Genomic DNA, 17,169 nt, shown 5'->3' with positions numbered 1-17,169 from the left:
ACAGCTGACATAGCCGTTTTTACGCAAAACCACATTTTTAACCGGTAACTTAGACGGGGAAGCCCCAGAGCAACATAGAGATCAAATAAAATCGCTTTCATTGGACAGAATGACGTTAAAACCTTGATTTTTGGGCAGAATATAGACCATCTTCTTAAAAAATACATTACGGTTTTCAAATCAAGTTTGGTAAAAACTTTTAAATGCTATGATGCCTTTTTCAAACGTTATATTGGTGGATAATTCCTTCCTCTTTCAAATAAAACCAACTGTAAGAAATTTTACCTACTATAAACAAAATTATGAACTTTTATGTGAACACCTGTTTCAAAATGCATATTTGCACTACTCGTCCCTAAGGAGTTAATGGTGTATTTCACAAACGCGTTGCATTTGCTAAGACTACAGAATGGCTTTATTGTTTCATATAATGTTGTATAGTAGGGTGTGGGGAGATGGGACACCTTTTCATTTTGTTTTCTCTTTCCATTTAATAGTAAACAAAGAACATTCAAAGGATTATGAAACCGTTTCCTTACGACTTCCACAGACCGTTGTTAGTTGTTAAAACACGATCAGGGTATTTGGAAATTATGTGTTAAAGGTGTCCCATATTTCTCCACCCCACTATAATTCACTTTTAAAGGTTCATATTTGCCACTAGCCATATATTCCACATAAAGCATGTTAAATCGGTTGTTGCAACATTGTATAAAAAATACAACACATGCCTCAAAGCGTTTAACATTCCGCCGCGCATTCCGTTTATGTTCCAACCAACCGTTTGTCATTCCATGTAGTTACTGGATGAAGCGGTGAAAGATTTGTTGAGTCAAACCAGCCAGAAAATAATTGAGAAACAACAGATGACGATGCACGGGGTTGGTCTACCAGGACGGTTAGAAATTGGAATATCAACCCCGTAAGTGCTTTTCTACTTTTTGCGCCAATGTTTTGTACCTAACAAGTTACAATTGAATTTCTGCAATTTCTGCAAAGTTTGCGTGAGATTTTGAGTTGTTTATCGCCTTATTTTTGTTACGTCTCAGGGATGGTATGAAGATGTTTCAATTCGAGTTTCAGAGCGAAGACAACAAGACTCAGTTCGAAGTTCTTTTCTGGAACGCAAAGAAAAATTTCAGTAAGTTGGTCAACACTGCAACCGGAAAATGTTGTCAAATACGCGACTCGCGCTGGGCGCCATTTGTTGATTGAATTCGGCCAAGTTTGCCTTGGCGACGGCAGATAAATAAACTGGGGAAGAAATTTTATGGGAATTTAATACACACCGAGAAATATTGCGCAGTGGCGCCGTTAAATTGAACCGCAGATCACCAGAGAAAGTTTACGGGTCGGTGGTTCCTTTCGTCGTATGTCCTAATTACCGAAACTAATGGGATATTATGATAGAGCGCCACGCTGCCAATGTCGATGGCTTTTAGCATTAAAGCGAAGCCTTAGAGAAACAAACAAAGTGATTGAGACATGATAACTTTGCTTCTTGTAATAAGCTGCGCCGTCGTTTCGGATTAATTCGGATTAATCCGAAAAAGACGTATTTTCAAGAAGGTCAACCAAAACACCATACAGCTATATTGCTGTCTTAATAGTTATATACCAATCAATTTGTTTTTGTTTATCTCGTGAGAGTTGTGGTGTTATGTTTCTTTTGGTTTGGTGTTTATACTACGTATGCTTTCTTTATCAACATATCGATTACTCAATTATAGATGTCATAAAATAAACGTCAAGGAGCAAGTAAATTTAAACATCGGGTCTTAGAGAAATTAACGCGTTTAAATATTTTTGTTTACACGGAACGTGAAGGTAGGCAGTATCTTTTTAAAACAACACTCTATTTTTTCCAGACCCCCAAAAGAGCCGGTGGGACCCGACGTTTATGAAGGCAATTCCCATCAGCAAAACGCGCAATGGAATGCAGTTTTCATGCGCGGCGCCTAACGTTGACACGTCTCCTGGTACAAGGGAGGTATGGGTTTGCAACACTGACGGATACGTTGGACAGGTACACTCCTATGATGTAGTACAACTATAATTCCGAGTTACGCAATCCCAAACTATGTGTAACAATTATGGAAATCCGGACGTTCATTACAACCAAAACTAAATAAAATAAACTGCGCAAGTGCTAATGATAGTTTTTACTACAGCTAAACAAAAATGGCACGACCATAATTACAAACGCCTTCACTTTGATAGTAAAACATTAAGTTTAGATGATTTATCATTAAGTTTACCAACAGGAACATACGAGATTCCTAAAGTATCTCCACCTTACGTTAACATCTTTGTCGACTTTCCTGATAACTTGTCGTTACATTTCATAGCATAACCCGACCGTAAAAACAACTATTGAATATCTCGTCTTCCTGTTTAACTTCCTGTAACATGTAATAACCCACCTGTCGGAACAAACCTTACGAAACCGAGCCTCTCAAATATCCGGCACTTGCTAAACCCGGAAACTCTTCCGCAGATTTGCTTCCTCAGTATTGAACCTGAGACCCTTCCAACGAAGTCAATAACAGTTTGCAACTCAAAAATCTGCTGTATCGCTCAAGTAAGTCACTGTTTTCTGCTACTGTTAATATTAGCCATAATGTAATTCTTGAATTAGCCAGTAGGGCAATTGCTAACATTATGAATGAATGCAACTTATAAGTCACTGTATACTATAAAACATTTTATCTGTAACCTAATTTTAAAGTCACCTTTAATCATGACAAATGTATATATTACCCTTTTTGCATGGTCACTTTTATGCGCTTAAGTACTCGCATATATTTACTCGCAAAAACAAAGTTAACACGCATAACGTCATAAGCGTGTCATTTGCTGTAGAAGGTTGGTTGTTACTCGCATTATGCGAGTAAAGAAAAGTATAGTGAAAGTACAGTTTCACTTTTGAGAGCCTAATATTTTTCGGGTATTATTTTTACAGTTTTTAGTTGATACGCGCATAAACCAATGACCATGCGAATCGCTATTCGCATTAACTTTTTACCATGCAAAAAGGGTGTATTTGTTTACCCTAACATTAAACAATCATTTGTTTATCTGTTTGATAACAAAGATCAAATTAATTAAAACAACGAAAAGAATAAAACTTAGAAAATACGACAGCATTAAAAGCGGCTACTAAACCAAATACCAACCATATATTACTAACATATGAAGTTTTCCCATACATAAGAACGTTACCTACGATTTCACTAAAATCTAAAACAACAACAATGTAAAGTGGAGAAAATCTGGATTACCAACTCGTTTGTCTTGTTGCGTTTAAACACAAACGGCACGAGAGAAAATTTTGTAAATAGTTCCCTTTAAGTGTCATTAGGTTTACTGGTGACAAAACATACTGATAAGCTACCGTTTCCAACGGCTGAAAAGGGTTACCAAATTAGTACAACCATTTTGCTACTTGTGCGTACAGATAGTGTTGCTATTGGCTTTCTCTAAAAACTAATATAAGTAAGGTGGAGGGCGAATTAACGATGTTTTAGTAGTTGGTCCCATTAATAAATCCTTAACATTATATAGTAGGGTGGGGGAAGATGGGACACCTTTTCATTCTATTTTCTCGTCACATTTGGTAGTTTATTAAACCGTATGCTCATGACTCCGAAAAGAACGTTGTTAATTGTTTAAAATACGATCAGGATATCTGGATATTATGTGCTAAAGGTGTCTCATCTTCCCCCACTCTACTATATAGTTTAATTTGTGCTGTATAGGTATAAATAGAACTTTTCTACTTAAAAGAAAGTTTTTCTTTCGGAACGTTGTAGTTCTCCGTAGCGACACCGAGCGGTAAAGGTATGCGGTAATTCACGCTGCATTAAAATCTTATCTGCAACTGGCCCGGCCGCGATTTACGTCACAGAGGGTTACGAAACAATACACACTTTTTTTCGTTTGTCTCTCGTTGTATAGACGCTAGAAGAAAATTTTCGCTTACGTAATAGCCTAGGATAGGCGGCATGTACAGCTACAACCAGGCCCGTGTTTACGGTTAATAACATGTTATTTGGCGATTACATTCGTCGAGCAAAGCTTATGTATATTCAAAGTCTTAAACCTGCATGGAGTTCACTGAACCATGGAAGCCTTAAATCCTAAACTGATTTTAAACTAGCAATTTAAACTCGCTATTCAGGTGGCGTAACATTCTAACATAAAAAAAAACTCGAGATAAATTTGTGTTATGTATAAGCGGTGTTTTATTCTCCTTAAAACGTTTTCCGATAACTTAGTAACGAGAACTATTTCTAATGTAATTTACTGACATTTGATAAAAGTAGGCCAGTTACACAATCTAAGAGTCATAACACCATTTTTTTTTTCAACGACAAACCTTCTTTCTCAGGTACCGACGTGGGATAGAAAACTAGTTCCCACCAACACGTTCGTCAACGACATTTCCAAGGCCCCCCTCATTCACTTACCCCACGGTCGTAGAAGATCATCGACCCACAGTAACCCCGCCCACAAGATCATCGCATGGGACGATACGTAAGTAATGCCGCACAAAACATTCGACGCGTGGCATTTCATCGCCAAAGATAAGTTGCTTGTTGCTCGAAAGACCGAAGTGTTTCCTTTCGCGCAATTATCGCAAACCGCAGGAAAGACTTTGGGCTCACAAAACAAACATGCCCGCGACAAAGTGCACCGAACCCAAATGTTTGCTTCTGCGGGACCGAATGACCTTTACTTCCCGTCTTCCTGTCACGATTCCCGGTCCACAACAAGCGGTATTAACGCTGCTATCTTACCCCAGTTTCACCTAGCCCTTGGCAGCTTTCGCGGTATTCACCTTGCATTTCTTCTCTATTTGGTTTTCGCCTGATCACTGATGTATTTTAACGAAAAACTTTAGTATTTTTAAAGCAATATTCGTTTGGCTTACACGTATATGGTTTACACCCTTACCGCAAACGCATAGCTCTTTGCAGGCCTTTGAATGTGCATAAATCAATATGTTTTGTATTGTTGTGCGGTGCATGACCGGACGAATGAGCTATGCAGTGGTTTAAACTGTAAAGGTTGCTATCAGACCCTATTTCCACAAGTTTACCGTATTTGTGCGTGAATACTAAGATGAGTAATTCTAACCAAGTATTTTCTTTCCAGCGATGATTCAGACGAGGATAACACAAGCCCTTTCAGCACCAACAGCAACTACAGCAGTTACAGTATGAGCCCGTACAGTACGAACAACAGCATGTCAAACTTCGGTAAGTGTCCGATTCAAACTACAAGCAGTTCGTCCGCTTGGTTTCGATTTGGTTGTGCGCCATTGCTTGTGTACACACTGCAGACCACACAAGATTAAGTCTTGGGTGTGTCGCTTTTATTCGTGACACTTGTTGTACACCGCGCACGGGCGTCTACGAGGATAGATATTGGCCCGTGTATATCGGTAAGTTGCCACACCTAGTTAACTTTTCCACGCACGTACAGGGCAGTCGACCAAAGAACGTACTTCGTGGTCGATTCATTCCTCCGGTAACTTATCTGTGTTTTTTATTTATATTTTCAGCATGGGTTATTTGGCATGTTACATTGGTTAGCTTTCTCGGCTTTTCTTTATAACTTTGTGTGAAGCCACTGCTGGCGTCCTTGTTTCTGCTTTTTGTTTCTTTTCTTTCGCAGGTATATTGGTTATTAGTTCAAAGTCTTTCAACAGTAAAACAAACTTTAAACAATAAAATAATCTTTAAAGAGTTAACATCAACATCAAACAAAACACAGCGACATTTAAAAGTTCCATCAGTAACATCAAACAACTATTAAGCTGTAGCTGTAGTTCTCGCTTAAGTACATTGAGAAACAACAACGCTTTAGAAAAAACATAGGTTTTCAACCTATCACACAGTAATAGGGCCACATACCTCAGTTCTGACCGTTACACCACAACAGTGTTGCATCTTTTATCTTCGTGCTTTTTAAGTAACCCAAGGAGTGTGAATGAAAATCTAAAATTGGCAACACTAGCGCGGCATGTCGACCGTTATAGAATGTCCACATAGCATGAACCAGAACAAACTAAACATTAATTCAGGATTAGTAGCATCACACTAAACAGAATTAACATGAGTCTGCATTAAACCGTTGCAACACACTAATGTAATACGTTACTTAAACAAATCTTAATTTGAATTTTTTAATTATAGTATTGTAAATGCTTTATTTCCAATCAAAAAAAAAATTCTTTATTTCGAATCATTTTTTTTATTAAATCAAGAATATCAAATAAATTCTTTTCCAATTTTGTTCATTTCCACTTTCGTCACGCCTTGTTCTTTTCTTCCACTTCCTATCCTCCAGATGAAGAGATCATTCTTCCCATAATGAGTCCACTTCTTCCGAGCGCTTTCCTTCCAAAAGGATTCGGGTTTGGGGAACCTCCTGCTTATGTTCCATCGGATGAAGAATCAGGTAAACTACGACCAAAATCAATATACCTCACCAGTCTTTGGGGAGCAGCAGAATATTGTTGGAGTTGTTTCCGAATATTCCGAATAATTGTATCATAATTATGCCGAATAGTTGTATCCGAATTATTTCGAATAGTTATATCCGAATTATTCCGAATAATTTAATGAAATGTTTTCTTACAGTTTAAAACAGCCTAAAACTGCTTTTAATGGGATTTTATTATATTATTCCGAAGTCAGCGAACATTATTGATAATCGGTTTTATAAATTGTGTCGATTGATGTTTAAGTTAACTATGACAAATGCAAAAGTTTGATGTGTGCGATCATACACAATACACATATATGCTTGCGCGATATTTTCATACTGCCTGTAGCAATACCATCGTGGAAATTCTAGGTCTAAGTTTTTCTGTCTCATATCACCTTGTTCAGTAAATGCCCAGAAGCGTAAACTATCGTTTTGTCGTGGAAGCATTATAATCTTGCTAAGATCTTGTACGTTTGGTGAATTAGTGGTGCTCTTCTCGCCACCGGTAGTTTCTTTCTCTTCACTTCGCCACCGGAATGCGATGAATTCCGAACTCGCAGCTGCACGATAACTGCTTCAGACGTTGTTTGCAATATTTCGGATAATCTAACCTTGTTCAGACATTTGTTTACACGTCTGGCGGTTGTTTGTCAGTTGTTTCACGCGCACCAAGCAAACATTGAGAAAAGGTGCTTGGGTCGATGTATTCATAAACACCACTCATAATCTATATGACTAAAGTTTCAAATAAATTAAACTGGTTATCTCATTATATCAAAAGTAGAGAGAGGTGTTTAGGTTTTTAATTATCGACATTTCAGCACATAAATTAACGAAGCTCTCTTCTTTATATAGATAAAATATTGAAAATATTAAACTTGTTAATTTTACGATTTAGATATTTCTCTGTCAACGAATGACGGCAGTCTCCTTGGCGATCACGGGTCACGTGCACCCACAAACTCACTCATGCATGCACTGCTGGGCAGTGGTGCGTTCAAGAAGGATAGTGATGGTTCGACGCTCCATGGGAGCTTGGAAGATCTCTTGAGTGACAGCACATCTTCTATGACAAAACATCCACCTTTAGCTGGGAAGAACAGCATGGGTAGCAAGATGTTGTCCAACCATGGTTCCATGTGGTTGGGCACTGAAGACGGAAAGTAAGTGCTGATATATATATGCTGAAAAGAAATACTTTATAAATATAACGAAGATTTTTCTTTAAAGTTTTTTTGTATAGTGTAGATGGCCAAAACTTAATTTCGATCTTAAGGTTGTTGTTTTTGCTACGTGCTCCAGGTGAAAACGTGCTCCAGGTGAGGCTCGAACTCACAACCTCCGCATGTCTCCGATACTGTTATTTAAGTACGGCTCGCTAACCGATTGCGCCACTGGAGCTTACAGAATCTCCGTTTGCAATTTATCAACTGCTTAGAGAAAATCCCAATCCACTCTACGGCGATTGCGGGCGTGTCAATCATGATTATACTTACGATCATTTAAAGATTTTCATCTATCTAACCACGCAAGACTGAATTCCATCCGACCCAAACCGGATACAACCGGTGTTATCTTGCTTCGTAATAAGCGGACGATGACGATGATAGATCACCGCAGAGCTGTATCAGATTGTGATTCACCTAATTGCAACGCTTCTTACGTGACAGAAACCATTTGGTCTCAACAAATTAACCGCGTAGCAGATTACCGCTCCGTAATACCTTAAACCTTCTTTCCTTCCACGTAGAATCAAAGTGTACTCCACCGCTGAAGCCATCAAAGGCAACAAACAGTGCGTACATTTGAACCACAACGCATCGGTCCAATGCATTCTGCATCGGGATGGTCAGGTAAGTCAATATCAGAAACTTTCTTACACTTCATCGGTTTGAACGTTCCCTTTTACGGAAGCCGACCAGACACCCAACACGTCAATCAAACCAGCAACCTACCTCTTAGCGGAAAGTGATAAATTAACTTCTTGTTTTCAAGAATTTAATCAATTTTTGCTCGTACATGTCTATCTTGTTGAATTCCGCACCACCTGCGTAACGCATCGATAGAGAGATGTTATCTATGCACCGAGACCCAAGTTTTAATGGAATCTTGTGTTGCAGGTATACGTAGCTTTAAGCAACGGAGATCTCATCATATATTTTCGTGATAAAGCGACTGGTCACTGGGACTTTGACAACAAAAAGAGCATTTCACTTGGTGGGTTTGAACTACAATTTTATATTTAATATCGAGATGACTAATATTATGTGCCGTGATGTGCAAACTTAAAACAAAGTCTTAATTTTATACTTACTCATATAAAATATAAGCTGTGCTATATTGCTTGATAAGAGACCTTCATGCAACGATTACGTTTTTGCACATTGTACAAAATTGATCTTTATATAATTAAAACCATTGAAAAATAAGTGACAACGTTTAATTGGATGGTTTCATATAAAGCGCAAGTTTAGGGACACAGTATTAATTTGATATATGTTTTTAATAACGTTTTTCGCTGATTTACTAGGTACTTCCCCGAACCCGATAACAAGAATGTTGGTTGTAAACGAAAAGGAATTGTGGTGTGGTTGTCAAAACCAAATCATGATACTTGATATGAAAACTCACAACGTGAAGTCGTTCTTCGCAGTCAGCCAAGACAGCAAGCGACAAGTAAGCTATATTTTATAAAAGGTCGTTAAAATAGTGCTCCAGGTGAGGCTCGAACTCACAACCTCCGCATGTCTCCGATACTGTTATATAAGTACGGCGCGCTAACCGATTGCGCCACTGGAGCTACTGTGTATTTTATTCTCAACTGATATTATACCAAATAACAATGCGCTTTTGTATATTGTTGCTGACGACGGAGTGTATTGTTTTAAATAGAATATGACGCACTGTATTTTAATACAACAAAATTCTCACAATGATTCAGATCTTCTGCATGGTCTCTTCTGGTTATGGAGTCTGGGTCGCCCTCGATCGAAGATCGCAAATCAAGCTTTTCCACAGTGTTACTCACGACCTGTTGGCAGAGGTGGATGTCTCGCATCCTGTTAGCAAGATGCTTGCGAGTAAGTTGTTCTGTGCACCCTGTGTTTGGCATAAAGTCTGCGCTTTTAGTTTATACTTTAATGTTTTTTAATTACTATATTTTTTATGTATTGGCATGAATTGTTTTTATTTGATCTTATTGTAACACAGGTTCCGACGCCATCATCCGACAACATAAGGCTGCGTGTCTTCGCATCACTTCTTTACTTGTATGTAAGGACCTCTTGTGGGTAGGCACGAGCGCTGGAGTCGTCCTCACGTTGGCGCTACCGAGCGTTACAGCCAGCACTTCTTCCCTTTCGCTACCAATTATACCACAGGGTCTGACGTATGGCCACACCGGTCACGTGCGCTTCATTACGTCAGTAGATGTCATGGAAAAGGAAACCCCCCCGCAAAGAGGTAATAAAGCATATAATAACAAACCAACTTTAGTGTTTAATGCTCGACCTGTGTTTAGGATCACGAAGATCATCATCGACGAAGCGGCGATCCTCATCTGCATCTACATCCAGCCAAACCCGGTCAAACACGATCATCATCAGCGGAGGAGACGGGTATGTTACTTACCATTTTCTAATTATAAAATGTACGCAGCTGATAGTATTTGCTGTTTGTTGTCTCAATTACCAGACTGCTATATCACAGTTACCTGTTGTAGCTTAATCACTTCGTAACACTTCACATACAGCTCCGCACAAGTTAAATTGCTAAGATTGGTTTACTTAGTATAATGCTGTTATTTAACAAACTAATGTTTGGATTAGATACGAAGACTTCCGGATGAACTCAGCAAGCGAGGCAGCTGGAAGAGAAGACAGCACGAACCACTTGTTGTTATGGAAGACCTAGCGTCATTAATTCATCTACAATAAGTTGTTAGGTTTGTACTAAATTAAACTTGGAATTACGTATGCTCAAAAGTTATTAGCAAGCTATGTTATTGGTTTGGTAAGGTACACATATTGCCATTCATGATATTTTGTTAGACATATACGTTTCCGACATCTAACGATGTACAAAAAATGTGAACGAAAATGTTGTTTTTTAGACGTAATTTCACTGTGGAGCAGCTGCGTCATGGCAGGCCAGGATTTAAACCACTAGAGGTAGTGGTGGGCACAAACTTGTAACTTTCTAAGCCATTATCGTGACCTGCTTCCCTTGGTTGGGTAGTTACATACGTTCTTCGTTCATTTCTTATTTATTTTACAACGGATGCGGTTTTGGATGACATCATGAGAGTACTACCTGCTTCATTCCTCGAGGATGACTGGATTTAAACCACTTCTATCCTGTTTTTTTTTCTATTCACATCGTCACCTTGGCATGACCTTGCACTTCAGCGGTTCACTCCGCACGAGTAACAAATGCAGCCGCTACCTAATCTATTCTGTAACTTTTGATTTGTTCTTGGTTTGTTCGTTTACTATGATTTTATGTATTTTAAACAGGTTTGTTTTTGCGTTTTACTTCTAGACTGATTCATTTTTATCATTTTCGCGTATCTTTGTTCTTGTATTCGCAATGGCCGTTGAAAATTCACTAAATCTATCTGAAAATATACAAATTTGAATGTAATCTAGTTTGTTATAAATAGTAAACGGCAGTCGGCAGGATAAATGAGGTTCACGAGAAGCCTGGACCATTTGAATAGTCGAATTTCTACGAATAACAAGGTTGCCTAACTTGCCCTACTGTGACTCCCTCAAGTCGTTCCAGAGTTGCACACGCATGTGAAAAAACTAATAGTATCAACATACAAATTGGATTCAAAGATAAGCTGGACAGGGAATAGTTTTGCACAAGTACCTAATACATCGTTCGTTAACCAAACTAGTCCATGGTTAGCAGTTTTCATAAAAAACTCAAACTTGTTTTCTGTTTCCCCACGCGAGAAAGAGTGATCATAAACGCAAAGATCACTACCGGTAGTTGGAGCTATAAGGTAATGAATTTCGCGGGAAATTTCCACACTATTTATTTTGCCTTACTGGGAAAAACACTAGCATTGTTTTACGTTGTGCTCCAGCACTTAATATCTGCAGATTTCATTCCATTAAGGCGAAATCACTCAGATAATTTAGAATCTTTTTCCCCACTATAATAATACAAAAACCAGAACATGATAGTGGTATATAGAAGTAAGAAGTAGCCATGTTTTTAACTTTTTTTTCCTCACTTCTACCTGCTTCGTGTTCACCATATCTAAAACAAACAGTTATTAAAGTTACATTAATTTTAATTTGTCATCATTCAATGTAGAATGTTAAAATGCAACGCCTAAGCAGTGGTACAAGTAATAACATATGTTAAACTAGTTTGTTTTAACAATATAAATCTTTTATTTAGAGCAATAGGCACACATACATTCTGCTGCATTGATCCAGGAGATATAAAATGGTAATTTCTCATAAAAAATTATATATATACAAGGTATCGCAATTTTTTTATATTTTAGGATATCCGTAGTTTCTTTGGTTCAGGAAGCAAATCAAAGTCATCCGTTTCAAGCGAAGAGGAGAAATCAAAGAAGAAACCAAAGAAGAAAATAAAGAAGGGAGTGTTGTTCGATTCAGGTATACAATGTTTCACAAAGTTGTATGAAAGCTATGTAGCAAATTTTTATGTAAAATTTTTTTTTTGGAAGACAATAAATGGACATGGTTCGAGACTGCGGTCATATGGCATTTTTGAACATTGGAGATTTTTTGTATTGCTGTACCTTTGAAATGTCAGTAGGCCCGGTGTACATTGTGTGTACCGCAGTTCGTGCATTATGTACAGTCCATTAAGTTTTTAATGTAGTTTTTTTTTCACACTGTGCTCAATTACATTTTAGAGGGATTCTTTGTAATGTAATAAGGAAAACCTCATGCTTTTTTCTCTAAATGGATTGACTAGACTTTTTTATTTAGGTATTTAATAAAGAAGTAGTTATACAATACTTTAATAGCAGTTTAGGGAATTGTTGTTCTGTTAGTGACAAGTTTTGTATCAAAATATTCCTGGTAATATGGTTGCTTGCATACAGATTGTTAGGAATTCTAGGCAATAAATAGTGGGTTTTCTATAAACAACAATATGTCAGAAACTGTTATATTTTAGACACACCGTTCTTATTTTTTATTTAATAATAAAAAAACATAAACCTAGGCCCTCATGCATGAAAAGTCATTTTACACACAGACAGTTCAGATGAAAATCCTCTTCCTACTAAAGTAAGAAAACAACTTAATTCATCTGATATTATTCCTGACTCGGGTAAATATGGTGACTTTCAATTATATATATTGTTTTTCTGATGTTTTAATCATATAGTAGGGTGGGGGAAGATGGGACACCTTTTCGTTCTATTTTCTCGCCCCATTTGGTCGTAAACAAAGAACATTCAAAGAATTATAAAACTATATCCTCACGGCTTCTGGACCATTGTTAATTGTTTAAAACAAGATCAGGATACTTGGATATTATGTGCTAAAGGTGTCCTATCTTCCCCCACCCTACTATATAGATATTTATTGTTTTTCTATATATCTAACATAAGTTACCTATTACAAATGAATAGTTCTTAAAAGTGTTAGGTAATTGCCATTGAGTGGCCTCTCGGATGAACCCAAGGTCCCCAATAGGAGGCATCAGACATCATACATGCACTGATGCACAATGGACTGAATAAAAACAGTTACTTGTTTAGTTTTAGATCTAGATCAGTGGTTGTACAGCAGTAAATTGGTATCAAGCTTTTTTATGACAGAATTAGTAAAATATATATATTGAGGTTCACTTTATTATTTTGATAAATAGTATTATACTCGGCATGCCTATATAAAACCAGTGGTTTAAGTTGTTAAATTTTCTTTAAATATAGATCAATTTAACTTATTAATAACTGCATATCTATTTAACTTTTTTTTATATCAGAGGATGAAAGCTCAAAGACGAAAAAAGTTCGTCGTAAAAAGCGAACAATCAAAGAAGTGAATGTAAACTTGAAAGAAACCACTCCATCAAGTTTTTTTGGTAATTTCAAACCAACTCCTGAAAAAAGTCGAATTCAAAAGCGAAAGAATTCTGATGGGAAAGCAGAGAGCAAGAACAAACTTCCTAAAAAAGTAAGAAATTTACTAAATATAATTTAAGCTAGTATAAAAGGAAGGCAATTCTGTCCAGCTTTTGATCTTGATCAAGTAATTCATCCATCCTGTTTTTCTACACTTAAGTTGCACCTTGTTTGTCTTTCCATTCTAAGTAATAATAGTTTAGAAACCTAAATAAACCTTAATTATAATAACAGCTTAACAACTTCTTATTTTATTAGGAGCCAGTTGATGCATTTGATGATCTTGAAGATGTTCTTCCCAAGGAAGTTAATGAACAAATAAAAGGTAACAATGTGTTTGGTGACAATTATTCTGGTTACTAAAAACAGGTTTTAGGATAATTTGCTCCAAGAGTTTTCTTACATTTATTTTGCTTTTAGAAATCCTTTGGTTAGAGTTAGGGTTAACAGTTATGGTTAATGGTTATGGTTAAGGGTCTTGCCAAACATGCACTATGTACAGAAATCATTTGTAAAATTGTTTTTAAAACCCCTTTGTAGCACGCTTGTTTACTAAACCAGAGGGTATGGGTTCGAGGTTGTATGCTGTCATCATTTTGTGTTTGTGTTCATATGTTTCTTCGAGCAACAAGTTGTTCAAACCCAGTGGTATTATAAAAACTGTTGCTGCCTTGATGCATGAGGATAAATAAGTTGAGTTTCTCATGATCCTACATAATTTTGGTGCTTGTTATTTTAGGTGGATCAACTGTTGCAAGTAAACTTGCTAAGGCAGCGAGTGCAAGAATGAATGATGTTGATATAAAAACAGAATCAAAATTAAGAAAAAGTCAACCCAAGAAAACTTCTTCTGATAAAAGTAAACAGATTAAAGAGGAACCTTCAGAAAGTAAAACTGTGAAAACAAAAGTGGATAAAATCGTTAAAGAAACAGAAGAAGTCAAATCACGAAAAACTTCCGAGACAAAACTAACTCCTAAAAAGGTGACACCAGAGAAAAAAACTGCTTTGACAGAAACTGAACAGTCAAGTGCTAAAAAAGAACGATTTATGAAATACAAGCAGTGGCAAAATAGAGGTGGACCTCCAAATCCAGGATCAAAAGAAATTCCAAAGGTAGTTTTAGTTAACCATGTATTGTAGTTGCGCTAAAAATGACTTTTTCTAAAGAATTACTATCAATTAGTAAAAACATTTTGTTTGTAGTTGTATATTATGTGTGGCTTATTGTACTACACCATTTTCACCAGGGTGAAAAGAACTGCATGGAAGGACTTAGTTTCGTTATCACTGGAGTGCAGGATTCACTCAGTCGTGAGGAGATCAAATCACTTGTGGAAAGATACGGTGGTAAAGTTGTTAGCGCTGTTAGTGGCCGAACTTCTTACTTGATAACTGGAACAGATGCTGGAGAATCAAAGTTAAACAAGGTAAGTTGATATATTTTAACATTTTTAAACATGCTAAATTATATATAAATTTGTTTTTTATTATTATTCCAGGCAAAGCAGCACAAGACGAAAATAATTGAAGAAGATGAATTTCTTGACCTGATCCGAACTTTAAAGGGGAAAAAATCAAAATATGATGTCTATGAGAGTCCTGTAAAGACAAAGAAAAGTCCAAAGGCAGAAACTGCCATAAAAAAAGAAAGGTAAAAATTTAAGGCAGTTTTTTTAATGTGTACATGGTTATTTTTTCCCAAAACATGGTTAGGAATACACAAACCGCAACCCAACTCATTTTAATAAAATCCTTTTAAAATTGTTGCATTGATTAATCAAGCACAATCTGGTAAAAATTATTTTCCTATACAAAGCACTTCACATTTTTTTCTGTTTTATCCTCAGTATCACAAAGTTACCATCCACGCAACCCAAGAAAAGTCCCAAACCACCCAAAATCGAAATGTCGTCCAGTCAGTCAAGTCAAACCTCGGCTAACTCCCAAGGGTCGTTGTCATCTTTGCCCGCATCCCAAAAGCTTGTTGCTGGTAACAACACCCACCAATTGATGTGGGTTGACAAGTATAAACCTAAAACGATTAAACAGATAATTGGCCAGCAAGGGGCAAGCAGCAATATGAACAAACTGTTGCAGTGGTTGAGAAACTGGCACTCAAACAACAGAACAGCAACTGGGAAGTCAAAACCGAAGCCGAAAACAAATCAGTGGGGAGGTGGTGACCCAACAGGGGTGGGTTTTAAAGCCGCACTGCTCTCTGGACCACCTGGTGTTGGTAAAACTACAACAGCTACATTGGCTTGCCAAGTAGGTTTTAGAATTTTAAAAGTTGGTATCAAGCTACCGGATATACTGCAAAACAATTATTTTTGACATAAAAAGCAAAAGAAAAATTAATCAATTTAAAGTTGTAATAAAGTTAAAGGTTTTAAATTCTGTTAGTAGGTATATAAATCATTTCTGAACTATTTTAATATTTTTTTAAGGAGTTAATAAAGTTGTAATGATGTCTCAGTATAACATTTTAGTTTGTTGTATTTTTTTAGGAATTAGGATTTTCTTTCATTGAACTAAATGCAAGCGACCAACGTAGTAAACGAACTTTACAAGAAGATGTTAGCACGTCACTTCAAAATACAAGTATTTCGGAAATCTTTGGCTCAAAGGTAATAATTAAAAGTAATTATACATTATCAATAATATGATGATTAAAACAGTGGTTCTTTAACTGGGGGGCGTGTAATACTCGGAAGGGGGGCGCGAAAAACTATAAAATAAAGTGTTATTACATTGGTGTTCAAAAGGCTAAACTATGACGCATGTAAAAGTTAAATTAAAAAAGCAAACATTTAGGCTTGTTTTTAAACCTCTTACACATGTTAAATGAGGAGATGTCATTCCCTATTATGACGCTAATAATCCCGTGTGAATTGCTATTATGTCGTAATTAATTGCCAGGCAGAACAATCGCTATGATGATGCAATGAATCCCTACTATTTGTAACAAACAGTCTACCTGGCTAAGAAAAAACATGGTAAATATGAGGTTAAACTACGACGCAAACGTAAACCAAACGTTTATTTGATTTCACTTTTGCGTTGATCGCGATAATATGTTTTACGCAATAATACAAATATACAGTCAACCAAGTGGGCGCGGTTTAAAGCATGTCCAATTGTCAGGTTTGGCTATGGTGGATCATGACAGAAATTAATTGAACACCACTGTGATAATTTAACAAAAAGGGGGTGAGGCGCTACTTTGTTAAGATCTGTATTAGGGGGCGTGTTTCAAAAAGTTTAAGAACCCCTGGATTAAAATGAGCATGTAAAAGTTTTGTGAAATTGCCCATTTAAGTAACTTAAACTACAAATTGTGTTTAACCAAAGAATAAGATAACATGAGTATAATGGTATAGCCTAGGAGTGAAAAAAGTATGAATTTTGGGTTTGGAAATAGTTTTTGACCTCTTGTAGAAATGTTAAAAATATAAATAACAACTAAATCCAACAATCGAATCGTTTGTTTGTTACTTTGGTTTTAATCGAAATATAGTTAACTAATATGTAATTAATATATTTTGTTC

General features: G+C 36.7%; 2 protein-coding genes and 2 non-coding genes across 7 annotated transcripts in view; 2 read left to right on the top strand and 2 right to left on the bottom strand.

Moving 5' to 3' along the window:
* The window catches only part of LOC100185174 (rho guanine nucleotide exchange factor 17-like), a 32,734-nt gene extending 21,598 nt beyond the window's left edge, over positions 1 to 11,136 (top strand). For 2 of the 4 annotated variants that reach the window (XM_026840838.1, XM_026840836.1), the window contains 17 exons: positions 801 to 922; positions 1,050 to 1,141; positions 1,869 to 2,026; positions 2,498 to 2,581; positions 4,391 to 4,536; positions 5,158 to 5,261; positions 5,488 to 5,532; positions 6,355 to 6,465; positions 7,394 to 7,658; positions 8,246 to 8,348; positions 8,616 to 8,712; positions 9,026 to 9,171; positions 9,437 to 9,575; positions 9,706 to 9,957; positions 10,016 to 10,112; positions 10,323 to 10,438; positions 10,607 to 11,136. In XM_026840838.1, the coding sequence (XP_026696639.1) occupies positions 801 to 922; positions 1,050 to 1,141; positions 1,869 to 2,026; positions 2,498 to 2,581; positions 4,391 to 4,536; positions 5,158 to 5,261; positions 5,488 to 5,532; positions 6,355 to 6,465; positions 7,394 to 7,658; positions 8,246 to 8,348; positions 8,616 to 8,712; positions 9,026 to 9,171; positions 9,437 to 9,575; positions 9,706 to 9,957; positions 10,016 to 10,112; positions 10,323 to 10,407 (2,046 nt within the window). In that variant the 3' untranslated portion in view covers positions 10,408 to 10,438; positions 10,607 to 11,136. The remainder of the gene's footprint in view (positions 1 to 800; positions 923 to 1,049; positions 1,142 to 1,868; positions 2,027 to 2,497; positions 2,582 to 4,390; positions 4,537 to 5,157; positions 5,262 to 5,487; positions 5,533 to 6,354; positions 6,466 to 7,393; positions 7,659 to 8,245; positions 8,349 to 8,615; positions 8,713 to 9,025; positions 9,172 to 9,436; positions 9,576 to 9,705; positions 9,958 to 10,015; positions 10,113 to 10,322; positions 10,439 to 10,606) is intronic. The other 2 variants (XM_026840837.1, XM_026840839.1) reach the window with 2 other exon arrangements.
* trnal-uaa lies at positions 7,807 to 7,896 on the bottom strand. Its single transcript is given in 2 exon segments — positions 7,807 to 7,842; positions 7,859 to 7,896. It is a non-coding gene; the product is annotated as a tRNA-Leu (tRNA).
* On the bottom strand, positions 9,206 to 9,295 carry trnai-uau. Its single transcript is given in 2 exon segments — positions 9,206 to 9,241; positions 9,258 to 9,295. It is a non-coding gene; the product is annotated as a tRNA-Ile (tRNA).
* A 740-nt stretch (positions 11,137 to 11,876) lies between the features above and the next one.
* LOC100183212 (replication factor C subunit 1-like) overlaps positions 11,877 to 17,169 on the top strand; it is a 10,372-nt gene continuing 5,079 nt past the window's right edge. The window contains exons 1-10 of the mRNA XM_002119629.5: positions 11,877 to 11,958; positions 12,017 to 12,134; positions 12,745 to 12,819; positions 13,480 to 13,670; positions 13,877 to 13,943; positions 14,358 to 14,734; positions 14,869 to 15,048; positions 15,121 to 15,272; positions 15,469 to 15,889; positions 16,129 to 16,248. Coding sequence (XP_002119665.2) covers positions 11,956 to 11,958; positions 12,017 to 12,134; positions 12,745 to 12,819; positions 13,480 to 13,670; positions 13,877 to 13,943; positions 14,358 to 14,734; positions 14,869 to 15,048; positions 15,121 to 15,272; positions 15,469 to 15,889; positions 16,129 to 16,248 — 1,704 coding nt within the window. The 5' untranslated portion in view covers positions 11,877 to 11,955. The remainder of the gene's footprint in view (positions 11,959 to 12,016; positions 12,135 to 12,744; positions 12,820 to 13,479; positions 13,671 to 13,876; positions 13,944 to 14,357; positions 14,735 to 14,868; positions 15,049 to 15,120; positions 15,273 to 15,468; positions 15,890 to 16,128; positions 16,249 to 17,169) is intronic.

The sequence above is a fragment of the Ciona intestinalis genome, chromosome 2, assembly GCF_000224145.3.
Source record: "Ciona intestinalis chromosome 2, KH, whole genome shotgun sequence".
NCBI lineage: Eukaryota > Metazoa > Chordata > Ascidiacea > Phlebobranchia > Cionidae > Ciona > Ciona intestinalis.
Note: the sequence above shows the minus strand (reverse complement) of the source record. Positions and strands in the feature narration are given on the sequence as shown.